Source organism: Dendrobium catenatum, unplaced genomic scaffold (genome assembly GCF_001605985.2).
Source record: "Dendrobium catenatum unplaced genomic scaffold, ASM160598v2 fragScaff_scaffold_670, whole genome shotgun sequence".
NCBI classification, from domain to species: domain Eukaryota; kingdom Viridiplantae; phylum Streptophyta; class Magnoliopsida; order Asparagales; family Orchidaceae; genus Dendrobium; species Dendrobium catenatum.
This window is the reverse complement of record NW_021319132.1, coordinates 912,559-933,450: the sequence shown is the minus strand read 5'-3', so window position 1 is coordinate 933,450 and position 20,892 is coordinate 912,559. Positions and strand designations below refer to the sequence as shown.

Genomic DNA, 20,892 nt, shown 5'->3' with positions numbered 1-20,892 from the left:
TTTAAAATATTATATAAATAAATAAATCTCCCAAATCCAATATACATATAATTAAAACATTTTCTTTATTTAAAGTGCTCAAGTTGGTGAATAATAAAATAAAAAGCAGAATAAGTGAATCAAAAAGACAAATAATGTCTTGCAATATTGAAGCATCAAAAAGTCTAAAATGATATATAAAAACTACACAAAGCCTCTGAAAATATGATTGCTTCACATCATCCAAAGCCAAGCGACAGAAAAGCAGAAATTACTCGATAATATTGTTAAAAAAATAAGTCAAAAGATTGCAACCTTGTTTTTTACAAGCTTGTTGCCGTTACATTCTGCTATCTTTACACAGTTCAGAAAATCTATAAGGCCAAGCATCCTAAAATTGCCATATACCCTACATATTTGTCACTTTGATTACACCTCATTTGCAATGTACATATGAACTAGAGGAAACAAAAAGACTTTATTACCATATGCCTACCATTTATTTACACAGCCTAGTACAAATATACTAGTTCTGATTTCCCAATTTGTGCTGAAAAGAAACTTGGGCTGCTGCAAGCTGGTAGACTTAGTTGATTATCTGTACAAAATTCTTTCCACATTTCTTCTTGATCAGGAACTTGGAGCCATTCCCATTCTCCTTTCTGTGATACAAGCACATATGATAATCTTCAGTGTTGGTTTTCTAAATAGGGGTGTCAATATTAGATCCGACAGTAAAACTAGAACCAAACTCTATCCGAAAATTTCGAGTTTAGGGTTGACCCGAACCTAAATCGAGTCGGGTTCGAGTTCAACAATTCGACACGTTTCAAAAATCGGGTTTGGGTTTGGGTTGACCCGTTTTTTATCCGAAAAGCGGAGATTGACCAATTTTTGGACCAAAAAATTAGCAGTTTTTTGTTGGCACATAGTCATTTGGGTCGGGTTGGGTTGATCCGGACCCGAAGCAAGTCGTGCTTGGGTCCGGAAAACCAAAAACAGGTCGGGTTCGGGTTGACCCGAATAGTGCCAGATCAGTTTCGAGTTCGACCCGTGACCCGAAATTGACACCCCTATTTCTAACAGTAATTAAAAGAGAAACTTCCTCTCTCTCTCTCTCTCATAATAATGGAAGTTTCAAACAAAACTATAAAAGAGAGAGTTTAAACAAAAAAGAAGAAATAGCCTAAATTTAATGAATCAGGAGAATTTTGAGTGTAGAAAATATACTGCCACTAAGAATTTTTTTTTTTTTTTGTTTTTTTACCTCCAGCAGCAATCAACTTCTCAACTCGAGCAACAATATGCTTCCCATAGGTGTACTTCTTCAGCGCATTTAAGTGGACTTTGATGCGTGAGAGAATAAGCTCACGGTTTTGATCATCACAGGTCTCCAAAACTTTCTGTACAACGTAGTTTGCAAACTGATCTTTCATCATTGCCTGCCAAATTTATTTTGAAAATCATGTACAAATCGAATTGCAGAATAGCAAATCTGGTTTAAGAAAACAGACCGAAGCTGCAGAATCTGAAGGGGTCAATAAAATACTAAAGCATATACGTGAAAATGTTGGAGTAGATCCAGTGGAAGATAAGATTAGAGAGAGTCGTCTTAGATGGTTTGGTCACATTAAATAGAGGCCTTCTGATGACCCGGTTAAGAAAGTTGAGTTATTAGATTTGACTTATGTTAAGAAAAGGTAGGGATAGACCTAAAAAGACTTGGTTAGAAAATATTAGAAATGATTTTTCTTTATTAGATTTAAATGAGAATTTGATTTTTAATAGGACACAATGGCAAAAAATGATTCATGTAGCTGACCTCACATAGTGGGACAAAGGCTTGTTGTTGTTGTAATCAGACAAGTGGAAACTAGAAAACTATACAAATTCAGTTCTAATAGCTAAAAAATACAGGAGTGAAATTTGTGTGCATAGGCTTTTATCATTTTACTCGTTATAAAAATATAAGTTAGTCCTTCCAAAGCTATAAAAACAAAAACAAACCTGCAAGGGCTCATTCTCATCATTAGGACCAAGCATCTCTTTTATTAGAAGTAGACGTTCTTCAGGCTTACCATACGTCAGACATTTCTCAATAACATTAGAAGCAAATTTCTGCTGACTCATCTTTACTATTTGGCCAGAAAGCTTGCTGATTATAGCAGACCGTTCTGCTGGTTTTCCATGTTGCAGGACATGCTAAAAAAATCAGAGAAAAGATCAATTACATTCTTCCAATCTATCAAACAGTTTCAATTAGAAAATTACACAAGTAATAGATAGAAATCAAAGCCATATTGATTCAGAACTCAGATATTTGATTGCAAGTCAGTATTAGATAGGTTAATAGATGCTCAAATAGCCATCAGGCACAAACAACATGAATGCTGAAAAGAAACGAAAGTAAGGCATCGTTTGGGACGGTTTTTTTATAGCTTCTTAAAGCAATTTTTTAGTATAAATTTTTTAATTTTTATACTAAAAAGCTACATTAGGAAGCAATAAAAAAGCCGTCTCAAACGAAGCCTAAATCATTTGAAACTACAAAAAAGCTATTAAGATGCACCGACACTGTGAGATGAACTGTGGCGTATCGGATAGATGCAGGACATGGGCAATTGCTCAACATAAACCCAAAACAATGATATCTACGTATCCGATTAAAAAAAATTATGGACAAGCATCTGATATGCGTCTTGAATAATAAATTTTAAATTCAAAGGCATAGCACATAAATAACTGAAGTCTTAGTTTCTTTTTTCATTTTAAAATAAATTAATTCAATAACTTAATAGCTATTTAACATTAATTTTATTTTACTTATTTTTTAATAATTTCCTATGATTTTTTTTATAATATTTATTTTTTAGTTTTTTACAAAAGAATCAATTTTTTCAACTTCATAATAACAATCTATAATATCATGCAACTATTTCTTCTACAATTGTGTTTATAATATTTAATAAATTTAAATATTTTTCATATTTTATGAGCCATTGAAATGAATTTATTTCATATTTATTTAATATGGGTAATTAGTATGCATTTTTTTATTTTAAAAATATAATATTACATTATAGTGTCCAATAGATATATTTTCAAAAAAAAAAAACTTGTCCCGTGTCTTTGTCATATTATGTCTGTGTCCCCATATTATGTATCAGTGTACCATAGCAAAAAAGAACATAAGAACAACTCCAATAACAAAGTCGAACAAAATCTAGAACTAGAATCCAAACGAAAGAAAGTAAATTATTAGGCCAAAGTTGGCATCCATCTATTACCGTGGCTATTTGTTTGCATTATGTAAGTATTTGAACTTGTATAGATCTCAATTCCAAAAGTCAGTAAATTTGAAAGGAGTTGCAGTTAAGGTTGTAAGTGAGCCGAGCCGGCTTGAACTCGACTCATTAACGAGCTCGCGAGTTTAGCTTATTAACTCGAGTTTCAGCTCGAGCTTATAGCCAAGCTCGTATATTATATGAGCTCGAGTTTGAGCATAGGCAGACTCGACTCGCGAGCTCGTTGAACCGACTTGATAAAAAAGAAAATATAAAAAAAAACCCCAATATATTAACTATTGTTACTACTATCCCATAACCCCATTCGACTCTATTCCAATTCGAAAGCCACATAGTTGTCAGCAGCCCCAAGACCTAATTTCGTTCTCTCAGCGACGGTTCGAAGTTCAAGCGGAGGTGGACGACGGGCGTCCATCTTCATCTCGAGTGACCTAGCAAGGGAAAGACGCGATAATTTCCCTAGCCGGCGCCAAGACTCTATTTGCACTTTGTGTTTAATCTTCCTCTTCAATGCTCAACATCTGTGGAGGTTTGTATTTGGTGAATTGTTCTATGTTCTGCAAATTTTCAATATTCTATTTTACTATTCTGAATCAAAACTTATGATTGTTGCTATTTCCTTTTGAAAGAAATCGTTGATATGTTTTTTGGCAGGGCTTTTGCGGCGTAGGAAGACTCTGAGCCGAAGACCATTCGGTTCGTCTCCTTCAATCTCCTTATTTTTGCTTTATTTTTTTCAGCTGCATGCTTCATACCTAACTTGGGTTAAAATTTCACTCAATCATAGTCTCATCTTTGAAAATAAAAAGTGTTTATGAATTAATAAGATAATACATGGAGAAGTAATAAGGCGTATTTTGTTTTTCTCTCCAGATCAACTAGCTAGAAACGAAGATCTCTTTTTCTATTCATTGGAATGCTTTTTGTTTTATGCATATTGACAAAATATTTTCTTGTAGAGATTCTACTGTGTTTAATTTACATAATTGCTTAAATCCTATGTTCAGATTGGTGAGAGGTAAGCATTTTTAGACTCAATGAAGAGACCTTTTTCCTTTTAATCAACAATTATTACATGGATGGAAATGATGTTGTCCTTGAAAATTAGTTTTGTTAGATTAATTTACTGTCAGATAAATACATTAATTTTCTTTAAATAATTTACTGTTAAGATAAATTAACAGTTTTAACATTTTTTGTATAATAATTTTATTCTCATTGAAATTTTTTTTAGAATGTCAATCACAGGAGACAAAATGCATAAACTTAGCAAACAATGAAATATTGAAAATAGAAGTGTTGAGCAGATTAATGAGTTGGTACTTGAAAATGAGCTTTGTAATAACAATAATGATGTTGGCAATGAAGATGAATGAGAAAATGATGGAAATAACGAAAATGAAGTTAAAGAGTTGGATGATAAAAATGATATTGATAATGCAATTGAGAGGAAGAAGAGGAAAAAAAACATCAAAATTTTGGGATGAATTTAAAGAAGGTATTCTTCCTGATGAGCAAAGGAAAGTCGAATTGGCTTCATTGTCACTATGGATTGAAGGGAAGAGTTAAGGTAATGGTGTTGATCACAACATACTTTCACTCATTGAACCCATTCAATTAAAATTTGAAAAATTACATATAAATATATGGAGCGTTCTTTCTTGTATGAAGAAGAAAAAAGAAGAAGAAAATGATGAAGAGGTGGAGATTCTCCAATCAATTGCATGAGAATTAATGAGGTTGAAGATATAACTCATTTTGCTTATATCCTAACTCCTGCTTAGATATGGGTTATTCTTCATGAATAAGTTGCAACTTAAGTGCAAATTCAGATTGTGTAACTACTAACTACAAATCATCTTTTGTATTGAAAGATTTAACATATTTTTCTTTTGTCAATTTGCTGTTTTTGGTTATACAAAGAGGCCTTACTGTTGTGTATTTTCAGGTTTTCTCAATTTGCTATTTTTCAGAATCTTTCATGCAATAATAGTGCACAATTCTTAGTCCATGAAGTTTGGTGAGCATATTTTCTTCAAAGGTTAATAAATATAGCATTATATTACTTCCAACTATTCTCTTAAAGTATGGACTAATCATTTGTCTTTAAAATTAATTCTCCGGTTCACATTAAAGTAAACAAAAATCAAAATGAAAGAATTGAAAGAGTATGAAGTATCACAACGATGAAGACAATGAATAGTTCTATCTTTTGGCTTTATAATATAACTTTTTAATGGTTGTTATTGTAATGATGTAATGATATACACAAATTTATGTTTTCATATATCTGGCTTTTTTATCTTGATGAGTTTCAACTTTATAAAATGTTTATTGTTGGAAGTAACATGAAAATTTTATTTGAAATTGCTACATGAAAATGGTATTTGAAATTGGTTAAAATTTTAAACTAGTACTTATTTGTTGTTGTTGTTGTTGTTGTTGTTGTACTGATTTGTTTGTTGTACATCAAGAATTTGTATACAATATATGCTTGGTTATCTTATTGGAACAAATTTTAAATCATTGTTGGAAGTACAAATTCTAAAATTTTTTTTGCTGATTTAAAATCAAATAATCGAGCCAAATAAACAAGCTCGAGCTTTCCAAACGAATTCAAGTACTCAAGCTTGATATTTCCTAAATGAGTCGAACTCGAGCTCTTTTTAAATTAAACGAGCTTAACTCGATAAGACAAATACTCGACTTGACTCGTTTACACCCCTAGTTGCAGTGATATTTATTTGTTTGACAAGAATCTTATTCGGATGAACTAAATTCCCATATTTGTTTGGTATAAGTTTCGTGCATACTTGCACCCACATTTTTTTTGAATTATTTTACAATCATTTTAAGTAAAAATCATGTTTTAATCTCTCATCAAATTAATTTAATATTATTCTATAATAAGAGTAAAAAGAAGAGGTGAAGGTGGCTTCCTAATTCACAAATTTGAACTCATTTCTCACCTTTTTCAAAGTGAATTTCAAGAATGGGAATTAATTCAACAAACATTTACATCAACTTTTAAAAATGATGTCAAATAACTTTTAGACACTTAGGATGAAACAAATTGGTCCCTAATATCAAACAAATTAAACTACGAAAAATATTTTTAAGTTAGGGCAAAAAAAATAAGCTAGCAGCCAAAGTGCTAAAAAATGCTAAACTGTTTAAAAACCTGACAGCTTAAACCCTCTTTAAACTCTGATAGTTGAATTTTTCATCAGGAGAGCCAATGTAAAGCTTTGCAATCAAGTTAAAAGGTCGAACTTCAAACTTTTTTGACATTCAAGATCCTTATGCGGGAAAACTAAAAATGGCAATGAAACTCTACACCCTAGATATATACATTATTTTTTATTTTATTTAAGGGTTGTTTGAATGCAAGCATCTAAAATACAGGTAAATTTTAAATGTATTGTAAACTTTAATCATTATATTTGAAATACTTTGTGGTGTTTGGTTAGTCATAAAATAAATCCAATAATTTGCATTTAGTATTTGGAAGAGTGTAAACTGTAGAGTGAATCGGTTTTTCTTTAGTTAGGGCACATTATAGAAGCTTACGATGGTGGCAAACAGAGGAATCAGTAACGTTGTGGGTGATCGTCGTGGCGTGGAACCATGATGGGTTCAGCAAGGTCTTAATGGGCAGGAGGGCCACACTAGCATAACAATGGGTTCAAGAAGGTTGCGGTGGTGTTGCAATTGCATGGCGTCGTGATGGGTTCTACGATATCTGTTTAGCTAGAAAGGTGCAACTATGAGGTCGCAAGTGAGGATGTGATGGGTTCTTCTTGATGCTTCGCCTGATGCATTACAAAAATTCAAAATATGTCAACAATGAATTAACGGAAGAATTTCTAATTCCTCAAAATATTACTTTGGATTTGTTTTATTTCAAACCAAATACTTAAAAAGTTTATCCCTACATTTGAAATTCATGAAATAATTCCCATTATAAATTATGCAATTAAAGCATATAAAATTGTGAAAAAGAAAATCGCTATTAAAGCATGAAGTTGTCAAATAAAAAAAGGAACATAAAAAAGGACATGATTTTCATAACATACTTGAACCACATAATTTCCATATTGATCTTCTGCCAAGTTACAAACGGACTGCAGGATCTCATCCATCATAATGCTTTCTGTCTGTGCATCATTACAATGCTCCAGAACTCTCTGCGAATACGCAGAGAAATTCTATCAGTAATCACATAGTTAAGATTGTTTGGGGTAAAATGAAACAACAAATGGAAGGTGAAGTGAAAGGAATGAAAAGAGACATTAAAAAGGCTGAGTCAATTGCTACAAGAAAATAAAAAACCTGTATAACTCTGCAACCATAGGGATGGGTAGAGAGTGCCACAACTTGTCCATAGAAGGAAGATATAATAAACTGAATCCTTTCTTGAGGAACACATTCAATACACTTCTGAATGACGTGGTTGCCATTCTGATCTCGAACACATTTCATAACTGAACCATCAAGCTCAGATACCATTCGAGTTTGAAGTTCCATGCCAACAACTTCCAAAGCCTGCAAAAATACACAGCTAAATGAAATTAGCTTTTAATAGATGACAATCACAACACATGCATACTGACACACACATCCAATTGCACATAAAGTTTGCACATAATCTTCAGCTTCATTTGAGATGGCTTTTTTATTGTTTTTTAAAGCAGCTTTTTAAGTACAAAAAATTTTAATTTTTGTACTAAAAACCTGCTTTAAGAAGCAATAAGAAAGCCGTCCCAAACGAAGCCTTCATCATCCTTTAAAAGTTAAAGTTAACATCACATGCTCAGCACAGAAAATGTGGCCATTTTAAGAAGAATAAAATTACTCAATCAAATTCCTAGAACTATGCATTCCTCAAGAGGGAGGAGAATGATTAGGAAGGACTGCATTAGATGGCTTCTATACATTGTCCTGAAAAATTTTCTCTGTTACCAGTTTTCTTATACTGCAACTCAAAAGTCAAAGATTAAGCTTCTTGATCGTACATAACTAAATTGCCTTTAGAAACAACCAAGAAATTACCAGAAATATAAGAAATTAAAAAAGGGGGAGGAAATTTGTAGCATGGTTGAGATGATAAAAGTCCAGTGAGCACACTTATTTCTCCAAAGATTATAATCTACAACAGGGGACCTGATTATGTAGTTAAGTGCATCAAATTCACTGGTTCTACAAGAGATTAATAATTCCTAAGCAACCTTCCCACATTTTTCAGAACCTGGATCCAATCTCATCTAGGAAATGAATAATCACAAGAACCATAGGTAAAAATTATGTTACTTGGTCTTTGCTCCCCTGTAGGATTATCCTACACACTCCAACAAAGCAGAATTTCTCTGATCTCCTATTTCACTTTAAATTCCTCTTCTTTTAAGCTATCTATCTCTCTTCTTATTAGTACAAAAAGCTACATTTCTTCAACTTTCAACCATTATTCATCAAGCTTCCATAAGTTTTGATTGTTTTCCATAGAGGTCTAGATTGGCATATGCTAAGAGCCCGGAACCGTTAGTACCAAGTTCGAAAATTATACCAATGAAGGGGCACTTATATTAATTCGATAACATCAAAACATATCATAAATCCAGTCCACATATACCCAACAAAATAACCATAAGCAAAGCAATCCTTCATGCAAAAATAAAAAATAGTATGATTGGTGCAACGGGAAATCATCAGACTTGCATTAGCAGGAAATGTAATTGATATAAAGCAAAGGACTGCATGTAATCAAGTGCGTGAGCACATAAAAAACAAATCCAAATTAGCTCATAACCTGCAGGGCATGCCAAAAGGGTAAATATGAAACCCATAAAGAATTAAGAGCAAACCTTCTGAATGACTCTGCAACCATACATTTGAAGACTGAGGGGCAAAACATGACCAATAACCTGACTTGCAAGCTGATTTCTCTGGCTTTCTGTACCGTGTTCGAAGAACTGAAAGTAGAGATTAACGTTAATTATGTGTTTGAAGTGCATTTAGAAAGGTGAATTATAGAGTCAAGTGATAATTTCATACCTTTTGTATAACATAATTACCAAAAACATCGGTCATTAAAGCACGAGCATGTGGAAGGATCTCTGGAAAAATCTTGTTTTTCTCTTCAACCGAGGCAGTTTCTAATTTTTGCTGGATAAAACGACTTCCGTACTGATCCGCACTGCATGTTTGAGAGATTCGAATAAGAATATCCATCTCTTGATGAGTGTCCAAAATCAGTGCAAGAATATGTGACAAGGTAATTAATATCAAATGCAAAACAGTTGTAAGAGGTGGGCGGGGTTAAGTAGATGCACCAGTTCAAGATGAAAATAAATATCAAATGAATGGCATTACTTCATTGAGAGATATTTCTGCAGATGGTTCACAAAGAGGTGCAGAAAACTTAACCAATTCTTGAAAAGTGCAAGACAGGAACTAGAAAAGCTTTCAGAGATAACAACAAAAAATCAAATAGTTTCTGAAGGATAATAACCAAGTAAACTTTGCAAAGGAAAAGCCTAGTTAGTTACACCCATCCTGCACTCTTTGAAATGTGTAGCCAAGGCATACAAAACAATACCTGAATTCAACTACATGATCCACAATGTCCGAGAGTTCAAATGACCTTGTTTTATTGTTCTTGAATTCTTCCAGTAAAGTTGATACAAAACTTTCCTCCATGATACCACTTTCATAGTTCCAAGATCCCTTGGGTACCCCTATTGCACTTCGCAGCATAGAGGGTAACCTCGACAATCGATCATTGGGCCGTAGACTTCCCGGACCCAAAGAAGAAAGAAGATTAGTAGATAAAGGACTTGATGGATATGTCATGCCTAAACCTAAACCAGATGATCCATAGAAGCCATTGCTCAAGCCACTATCTTTGCTTAAGGCCCCACCATACTGCAATTTCTGTTGTGCAAGCAATGCTTCAAGATATGCTTTTTGATAAGGAGTTAAATCCATGAGTGAGGAGCCTAGAAAACTCCCTCCTAGTGAAGGGTCATTCATGTTTCCAGAATAAGGGGAGGTAGAGCCAGAGGCTCCCTGTAAGTATTGTGCATATAATGGATCTATAACAGATACAGGGTAGCCTGATCCTTCTTGGCTTCCAATACCAGCAGCAGCACCTGCACAAGTAAAATTATGAAATGAGAACAAACATGCCACGTTATATGGATCAAAGGAAGCAGCAAGTAGATCTTATTTAATTATAAAGAACCTGCATCAAGGTGATTATTCAGCATAGATGGGAGGCCATGATTGAGTAGGTAAGCATTTGGATTGTTTTCAGGAAAATTAGCATTTAAAGAATCTTGTTGATAACGGCCGCTAGATCCTGAAAAACTCGATTTTCGCACAGGAGCCACTTTCTTGGATAAATTGCTAGAAGATAAACACTTCTGCAGACCAATTTGCTCATTTGTGGCCCTTGTAGATATATCATCTTTAAGAATACCAGAGTTCCTGGAGAACTCATTATTTGCAAGTCCAGGGATGGAAGAAGTATTATAGGGATCAGAACCATGCTGAAATTTGCTCAGTACAACATTTTCTCTACCTCCTATTTTGCTTGACAGATTCAGGCCAGCCAAAGCAGCTGCCACATCAACATAATCCGATACTTGAGTAGGAACACCACCGAAGCCATTGGATATCTTTTTTGAGTCTACATCAAAAACCCTACTTCCAACTGCAGGGAGACATGGGCTTGATGATCTGCCAATCATCACAGATTCTGTGTTTCTACTTATAGCTAGCGAAGGATCTACAGCAGATGCAAAAGACTGAGCCGCTTTAGAACCAAGACTTTGAACCCTAGCAAGACCTGGTGAAGTTCGTCCAGAACGAATGCCTTCTAGAGATCCAATGGCAGAATTGTCAAAAGCATTTTGACTGGGAGGGCGTGAAATATTTCCAATTACACTGGTACTAGAATGGTTCAAATCTTCCTGCAAATAAAACAATGCTCAAGTTAGCGAAAGAAGGAAATAAAAAAGCTTAAAAAGGGTTGGTCAGCTATGTATGCCACGCACATCTTTTTATTGATGAGCGTTGTATGGTTATCAAGAAATATGGCCGACATAATTTATGGAATATATAGGATTGACTTGCTTGGCAAACCCTGATTTAAAAAAAAAATTAAATAAATAAATAAGAAGGAAATAAAAAAGCTTAGAAGAAAAACATGATAACATGATATTGAAAACCAAATACATGGAACAATATTATAACAGTTCAATTAGGGCCTCAATAATAATGCATTTGGTCTTCACAATTACAAAAAAATAGCTGAACTGATAACCTAATTTGCAAGCACAAGCGTGACAAGATTAGATTAATGAGAATTGAGAATTTGAAGTTAAGAAGAATTGAAACTATAAGTGTCCTACGTCCAAATATGAGTTTTTCTAATGCAAAAATTGAACGAATCAAACAACCCATGACACACAATGAATGCACTAAGAAATATATACTGCTTTCCTTTATATATATATATATATATATATATATATATAAGATACATGTGTTACTAGGAATTTGTGCTTGAACTATGGGTTTTGCTAATGAATATTAATATTAAACAAAAAAATAGTATATAGCATAACAAATCATACCATCCTTTTTCATAGTATCTTTTTTCTCTTCTCCATATCATGTAATCATGTCATGTTTGTTTCCCATGTCAATTTTTATGCTTCATAGAACAAAATTGGAAACCTCATACTCTAAATCTTTACTATCCAAGTTTTAGGTATGGTACAACCACATAAAATAAATAAGCTAAAATAACTCAGGAAAGATACCAATCATTAACAGATTGCAAAAACCAAAATGCATGGCATACAACTACCCACTAGAGAGGGTGCAGCTACTAATTATCTACCAGTTGAAAAATGATAAACTTCCTATGAATGCCATTTCATCTCATGCAAGAATAAATTCAATGACTTGTACACACACTGTAGGACTTAAACCTTTGATTCTATCTCTTTGTTATGAAAATCCATAACAGAAAAATAATACACAAAATGTGCAGGAAAAAATCAATTAATGTCCTGCAAAGGAACTAAGTATAAAACATCAAAAAGAAATTTCAAACATCTTCCAAATTTACAAGAATGCATATATAGTAGGAAAAGAAGAAAATGAAATGAAAAATATTATCAAAATTTTGCCATGGAGAAAGTTGTAGTTAGAAACAACAAAGCAGAGGCACTGACCAAAGAAAATGTAACAAGTCCCAAGAACTTGAAACCCCACATTGGACTTTCAAATACAGAATCACTGCTGAACTTCAGAAGTTATCACCATTGCTAAAAATAGAGTTGGAAGTATGAAGAGGCACCAAGACATTATTCTTAGGTCAAAACTTGGTGCACATTTGGCAATGAATTTTATATTTGAAAGCAATTTAATTTATCAAGGGTACTGTTGGTTCACTAGAGGTAAGCTGTTTTTCTACCTGTACACGATAAGGCTCTGGTGGAAAAGCAGCATATAAAGTTGCTTCTAAATAAGCAGTTTTACTACCAAAAAATGACTTAGTAGCAGTGCATACTAAAACGTTCTGGCAGAGTTCGAAAATGGAACTATTAATCCAGCACAAAAACCAGCTATCAAATTCACATCACAAACCAAAAAAATAGGACAATATATAGTTCCGCAAAAGCCCTGAGAACACAAGTTTTTTTAACCTGGTGAAGACATCTAAACCTAAAGCAGATCATTCCTGCTGGAAGGGACAAAACTCGAGAAATAATTGTAGAAATTATTAGAAAAGAAATCAAACCACCTGCAAAACATCTGCGAAACTCTTCCTCCTTGATCCCAGCCCAATCTCTGGCAAACCTATAAGACCATCACGGCCCTTCTCAAGCCATTCGCCACCATGTTCCATGGATCCCTTCTCACCTTGCACTGAAAGGCTGGGTTGCATGGAAAAAAGAGAGCGGCTACTTCCATCACTCTCAACTGAAAGCTTCCTACCCCTCCGATCACCAATCCCTCCTAACCCAGACCCGCCAAAACCAAACCTCTGTGCCACACGCCAGTCCTCCTTAGACAGCAAAGGAGGAGGTAGTCGCGGATTCAGATTCTCATTGGAGTAGTAGTAAGACATGTAAGCAAGTTGCGATCGCATGTCCTCCTCCAATAACTCATCGGTAGCGTTCTGTCCGTCAAATCCAACAACTTCGGATCGGCCAAACAAGCTCCCGATGGCTTTCCTCGATCCTTCAACGGTCGGTGGAGCGCTTCCGCTGCGACAGACATTGAGATCCCTCTCTCGATCGAAAGAAGCTCGGCTTTGATGGAGGTGAGGATGCTTCTGCTGTTCACGAAGTAGCGCCTCTATGTCCTTCTCAAAGCCCTCTTCGAAACTCACCGAAGCCATCTTCACGCCACCCTCCGTCACCACACTCCGCACCCTAAAACAGCGAGAACCGTCATGACGTATAAGCATTAAAGGAACAACAACAAGGCCTTATTTTTAAGAACGAGACAGATCAAATGCCCTCACCTTCACGAGATTTCAGGCATCCGATTGGTCCTAAATGGATTCCAACAGCCAAATTACCAGATTCAACACAAAGATTTGATTTTTACGAGGTATACAGTCAGGATTTCAGAGATTATGGATTCCGTCGCCGAATTAAGAACAGAATACCGCACACCACGGATCGATCTACTTTGCCCCAAATTGAATCGAGCAAGGTAGAGAAAAAAAGGAGAGAGATTCTCCTCGAACAGGGGAGGGTAACAAAAAGTGTTTAACTAATAATGTACTGGAGAAGATCTGACCGTTGGATGGCCATTGAACGGATTGACGACCTGTAACGCGGAGCACTTTGGGCTTCGTATGTGCTGGGGACAGGATTTCGGTAAAAATAGAAATTTTTGAATGCAAATTTACAACCCTGCCATTAAAGTTTTATATATTTCATATCTAATATTTAAATTTATGTATTTATTTTTATAATATTTTAATCGTTAAATAATATAAAAATATTACAAACAATTAAATATCTAAAATTAAAATATTTATTTTTTTTATAAAAATACTTGATCAAATATTTAGATTGAATCAAATTTAGAAAAAAAATCTCATATTTCTTTGATATGATTTAATTATATAACAATATTTTAAAATTAAATTATAAAAAATTTTAACCTTTTAAATTTAACGTATTCTATAATTAGCAAATTATAATTATGCCCTTATGATTGTCATAATTTTTTTTAAAGTGCCATTTAAAGAAATTTCTATTCCTATTTTAATTTCTTTTGCATAATAATTTGCAGTTATTTATAGATATTTTGAATTTGCAATTGCTTTAGAAGGGTTGATTGAATCAAATAAAGATAAATGTTTGGCCTTTTTTAGAAAATAAAATCTTAATTATCATAATTAATATTACAATATAAAAAAACTTTTAATGAACGATAAAATTTATTCTAATTTTATGGAGTATATTATACTTTCCAAAAAAAAATTAAAAATTAAAATATATATATTTTTTACTTTGTAGTGAGGAAAATTTTAATTAGATTAAAAAAATTAAATTAATGGATAATTATGTTCGTTGAAAGGAGAGAGCGTTGGAATCTTCTGATCACTCAGTCTTAAGGCTTTTTTATTAATTAAGAAAGTATTTGTAGATAATGTGGCTAAGATTAAAAATCATTATTTTTGTTTGGCGAGTTTTATAATAATTTAATGCCAATCATTATTTACAAAAGTATCTAAAGCTTTTATCCTATTAACAACAAGCTTTGAACCTTTTTTTTTTTCATTTATTTAAAAAAAAATTGAATTGAGAAATTTTAAAAGAAATTTAAGCATGCCCTATTTAATCTATATATTATGGTAGGAATGGGCATGTGGTTTATATGTGCTCTTTTAGATCCATAAATATTATTTATTTAATTACAAAAACTTTTATTCTTAAAGATATTATTTTGAAGGCATCACTTTTGATCTATCTTTAGAAAATTCACTTGAGTAGCATGAATTCTTGAGTAATTTTTTAATTTGAAGCTTTTAGAATTAAATTTAAAATCGTGCAAACTCTAATATTAGCAAACCGATATTTGAATTAAAATTCTCGATGAGATGAACAAGCCAATAGACCAAGTAATTTGATCAAATTCCAAATGAGCAAAAGTGATATAGGACAACCATTCTAATAGGCCTCATCTTTAACGACCTTCCTATCCAACTTTCCCACCATATTTAGGTTCCACCATTTTCAGGTAGTGTTGTTTCGATCTTCAGAAGGAAGATTATCTTGGATAGCCTCAATCAGGGGCAGATGTAGTGTGGGGGCACTGAGGGCACGTGCCCCCATAGCCCCACTAAGTCAGCCACTTTAGTTAATTTGGTAATATATTATATTATTAATATCATTTATTTATTCATTAATTAATTACTTTTTTCATCACTAATGCATTAAATATCCTGATGTTTCCCCAAAAACTTTGTATCACGTCCTGCTATGGCGCTATCCTCTCATCTCACATGCTAATAGGCGGAAGCGGAAGAGACTATTCAGTCACTAGAGAGAAGCCCGACCGAATGCTAATTTAATTATTAGCATCTTTTTCTATGAATGCTCGGTTTTAAGAAAAAAAAATAGCTTAAAGCAATAGATGGCTAAATTTCTATGAATGCTCATAATATAAATGATGAAATTCGTTAAATATATCATTTTATTATGTTTTTGATGTAATCATGTAATGCAGATTTTACTCTATGCAATGTAAGTAGTGTTCAATTAAAGCAGATTTTACACATCTATATGTATTAAATGTTTTAAAATTTTCAAAATAAAGAGTAAAATATTTCTTTAGTGCTACATCTCTTTAATATTACTTTCGTTTTATTTAGCATTAAGAGATATTTCAAAAAAAAAAAAAGTTGAAAGAGATGATCACAAAACGTTTTGTGAAGAAACAAATACACAAATCAAACAATGCCGTGTAGAAATAAATTTTGTAGATATCCCTGTCAATCCTGGATTGAGAAAAAAAATGGACTATCACCCTAATGAGGGGGGTTATGTTTGGAGACATTACATGTTGAAAGGACCGTGTTAACCACGTGATCAAGATTTTCCACGTACACAATTCGGCGATAAAATTCACAGATTTAATCCTGCATGGTTTGATGATCACAAAGCTTGGTTAGAGTACAGTATAAACAAGGATGCAGCGTTTTGTTTGTTTTGTTATCTGTATGAACCCCAAATTGGAGAATAGTCTAATAGTGACAGTTTCGATACAAAGGGTTTTAAAAATTGGAAAGAAAAGGAAAGATTGCATATTCATGTTGGTAATAAGAACAATTCACATAACATTGCTAGGCGAAAATGTGAAAATTTAATGAATAAAAATAGTGATATAAAATTTGCTTTTTAAAGACCTACAGAACATAATCGCAAAGATTATCGTATATGATTAAATGCAAGTGTTGATTGTGTACATTTTCTTTTACAACAGGGGTTAGCATTCCGTGGGTATAATGAGTCAGAGGATTCTGAAAATCAACGAAATTTTCTTGAACTTCTGTGCTTTCTTGATAATCACAATGAAGATATAAATAAAGTTGTTTTGGATAATGCCCCTGGAAATAATAAACTAATTGCTACTGAAATCCAGAAAGAAAACATATAAGCTGTTGTAATTGAGGTTTCAAATGTCATAATCAATGAATTGAAAAATGATGTATTCTCAATTTTACTAGATGAATCTCGGGATATATCAGTCAAAGATCACATTGTCATTGCTTTACATTATGTTGATTTGCGAGGATGTATCATTGATCATTTTAATGGAATTGTTCATGTAGGAGATACAAAAGCTCCAACACTAAAATTGGCCATTGAAGCTTTATTTGCAAAGTATAGTTTGAGCGTGACACAATTACGAGTACAATGGTATGATAGAGCAAGCAATATGTGGGGTGAGTTTAATGGATTAAAGACTTTGATCATGAAAGAGAACTCTTCAACTTATTATGTTCTTTGTTTTATACAACAACTCCAACTAGCATTAGTTGCAGTCGTAAAAAATCATATTCAAGTTGCTTTCTTCTTCAACATTATAACTAATTTGTTAAATATAATTGATACTTCATGCAAAATAAGAGATATATTAAGAGGAAAATATTATTATAAAATTATTAAATAATTAGAAAGTGGAGAGATTACAAAAGGTCTAGGTTTAAATCAACAAATTATACTTCAAAGGCCAGGATACACTCATTGGGGTACCCACTATAATTCACTCATTAGTTTAATTCTTCTATTTGGGTCTATTATAGATGTTTTTGATAAAGTGACACATGAGGGATCTAGTAGTGATAAAAAAGATGAAGCATATTCCTACTTGAATTTGTGTAAAGTTTTGAATTTATTTTCAATTTACACATGATGAAGAATATATTGGGAGTTACAAATGAGTTATCACAAATACTGTAAAAAAAATGATCAGGACATTATAAATGCCATGACTTTGGTAAGAAATTCTAAGCAAAGGCTTTAAAATATGAGAAATGGTGGGTGGGACACTTTGTTTAAAGAAGTTGAATTATTTTATGAGCAGAATAATGTAAACATTTCAAACATGACTGATTCATTTGTGATGCGAGGAAGATTAAGGCATCGTACTGAATGTATAACAAATAAACAACATTATCAAATCAAATTATTTTACACTATTATAGATATGAAATTTTAAAAGCTTAATAACAGGTTTGATGAAATTAATACATAATTACTAATGTGTGTCGCATGTTTGAATCCATCTCAATCATTTTTAGCTTTTGATAAAGAACGATGGCTACGCCTAGCAAAATTTTATCCATCAGATTTTTTAGAAATGGATCTCATCATACTAGACAATCAAATTGAAAAATTTATTATTAATATGAGATCAAGCGCCTCATTTATGAATTTAAAAGGACTTGGAGAACTTGCTTAGAAAATAGTGGAGACTCAAAAAAATGATGTTTATCCTTTGGTGTTTTTACTTATAAAGCTTGATTTGATATTATCAATTGCTACAACAACAGTTGAATGTGCATTTTCTGCATTGAACATTATAAAAAATCGTTTATGTAATCGTATGGGAGACTCATGGATGAATGATTTTTTACTTACTTATATTGAAAAGGATATATTCAATGGTATCGACAATGAATTGATTGTACAACGATTTCAAAAAATGAAGACTTAGCGGGAGAAATTATAGATGATATGTAATTAGTTTTCTGTTTTATTATATCTTCTGTCTTTTTATAATGAATTTAACGATTAATTTTTTTTTAAATCACCAATGCAGGTCCCAAGTCCGGATGAAAAAGGTTGAGGGTTTTTTAACTAATTTAAAATTTTGTGCCCCCATATGAATAAAATCTTAGCTCCGCCCCTGGCCTCAATCACCTTCATAAACTTCATAAGGCACCTCACTCGTTGTTTTCACGTTGTACCATATCCATAGAAAAAAATAATACCATCCTAATTACCCTCATCCATCATCGACAACCTCCAAGGCCTTCTTGTATAGCCTCATACACCACCTTCAAGTTATGTCAACCTAACTTCTAAGCCATACCACTGACAACACAAGTCATGCTTAACTTTTTACAAGCATTATTAGAAACTTCATAATACTAATTGGATGAGAAAATGGAGAACATATCTTATGTGCTTATAGTCAAATATTGTCGCTTAATGAGACAAATCAAATGAACCAAAGTTCATTCAATTTTGAAGTCATTAAGATACTCAAATACTTAATAAGCAGTCTATGATCAAGGATTAATATATACCATTCAATGAAGTTTTTTCTATTTTGACCAAATTTATTGAAACACCCTTTAAACAAATTATAAATAAGACTGCATTTTACCCATGTGTTGTCAAGAAAAAGGTTGTGATTTGCTGGTGCCTTGTTTAGGAGATTCCACTAGAAGAGATAATAAGAAAAGAGATCCAATCTGGTAAAACTAAGAAATTTTATCAAGACTCTTACAAAATAATAATAAAAAGTTATATCATCAAAGTCAAATAAATGCAAATCAAGAGAATATGGATTACTCTATCTTGATCAGTAAAATATGTATTCAAGTTCATTATCAAAAGAAAGACTATAATTCAAAGATTGTTTACCTTATATTGTAATATATGCGTAATGATATATCATTTACAAAATAAAGGGTGAATCACCGTAACCAAGCAAGATTATATATATATATATAATATATGCTTAATGATATATCATTTACAAAATAAAGGGTGAATCACCGTAACCAAGCAAGATTATATATATATATATATATATATATATATATATATTACATAAAAAGTCGATATAACCAATATCCTTGAGCCATCAAACTCAACAAAAAAGTCTAAAAACATATGGGAATATGCTTGGTTTGGACTTCATGGGTTCCTTAACCTTAGTTTATAAAGTTTGAAATCACCGAGCTAAAAAGATAGTTAACTCAACTCAATTACAAGATCTTCAGTCAGTAGAGTTTGTTGATGGATTCCATGAATCTTTCAGTAAGAAGACTCTTTCCAAACAAGGACTTGTCTAATTTCATGAGAAATCCCTATTATAGTGCCTTCGTATAGGGATTGTTCTACTCATTTCACTTCTTAAGTTGAGTGATAAAGAAGAAGATTGGCTGCTTCCAGGCATTCTAATGAAGTTCTATCAAACCCAAGGCACTAGCCAGGTTTTTCGTCTACGACTAATTAAAGTTCTAGGCTCAAGAGTAAATGCCCCCCTTTTCTTAATCAGCTGGAAGAGTCTCATAGTCAAGGAAGGGAACTGCAAGTCAAGTAAGGACATATTCACTATTGTATTAAAAAGTGGAGAAAGTAGCCTGTGCAGATGAAAGAAAGTCGCTTCCTGGGAAAGCTCTCTAATTCGAGCAATGTTGGCTAGTTAACTTGCAGCCAAGTAAGCTCAAAAGTATCCTAGAACTTCTTCATGAATTACATCAACCAAAGCTAGCCTCATAATCCCAAAATGAGGAAGGAAATTGCATAATTCTTAAATTGATGAATTTTAATAGGTAGATCAAGAAAGATGTAAGAATTATAATTTTCTAGCGATATAGAATTACTTATGAACATAAGTGAATGAAATAACCTAGTTACATATAAATAGAACTATTCAACCAGACTTATAATCCTATCTAGATTAAGACTAACACTAAGCATACTAAGATGACCTTTAGGCATATTAAAAATCTATGCTTGTTAGAAGAGGTCTATTCGTAGGAACATGGTATGCAATGTAATGTTATTTGTCCTTAAATAAGGAAGATATTTATATTATGTATGTATGATTCTCTATGTTAACAATATGCACTAGCACTTGAAAGCTTAGATCACTAGTTAACTCAATCTTGTATCAGACTTGGAGATAGAAAGAGATCAAATGATCATTTAAAAGGTGGCTAGCGAGCCTTAGTTTTTAAGAAAAAAAAACTTTCTTAAATTGATTTTTTGGTTATTTATAAATTTGTCAAAGTTAAAAGAAAAGATTTTGTCCTAAGAGCCTATTGTATTAA

The 20,892-nt window shown here is 32.7% G+C and overlaps 1 protein-coding gene and 1 non-coding gene across 2 annotated transcripts; one reads left to right on the top strand and one right to left on the bottom strand.

Moving 5' to 3' along the window:
* Window positions 1-238: 238 nt before the first annotated feature.
* Window positions 239-14,063, bottom strand: LOC110098839 (pumilio homolog 1). The gene is made up of 11 exons (XM_020825774.2): window positions 13,825-14,063; window positions 13,099-13,732; window positions 10,525-11,254; window positions 9,880-10,432; window positions 9,336-9,477; window positions 9,146-9,253; window positions 7,617-7,829; window positions 7,361-7,471; window positions 1,987-2,181; window positions 1,247-1,421; window positions 239-641 (listed from the first exon to the last, which is right to left on the bottom strand). The coding sequence occupies exons 2-11, from the start codon at window positions 13,696-13,698 to the stop codon at window positions 610-612; spliced, it is 2,859 nt and encodes a 952-aa protein (XP_020681433.1). The 5' UTR covers window positions 13,699-13,732; window positions 13,825-14,063; the 3' UTR covers window positions 239-609.
* LOC114579868 lies at window positions 11,306-11,432 on the top strand. Its single transcript, XR_003701094.1, has one exon. It is a non-coding gene; the product is annotated as a U11 spliceosomal RNA (small nuclear RNA).
* Window positions 14,064-20,892: the final 6,829 nt, after the last annotated feature.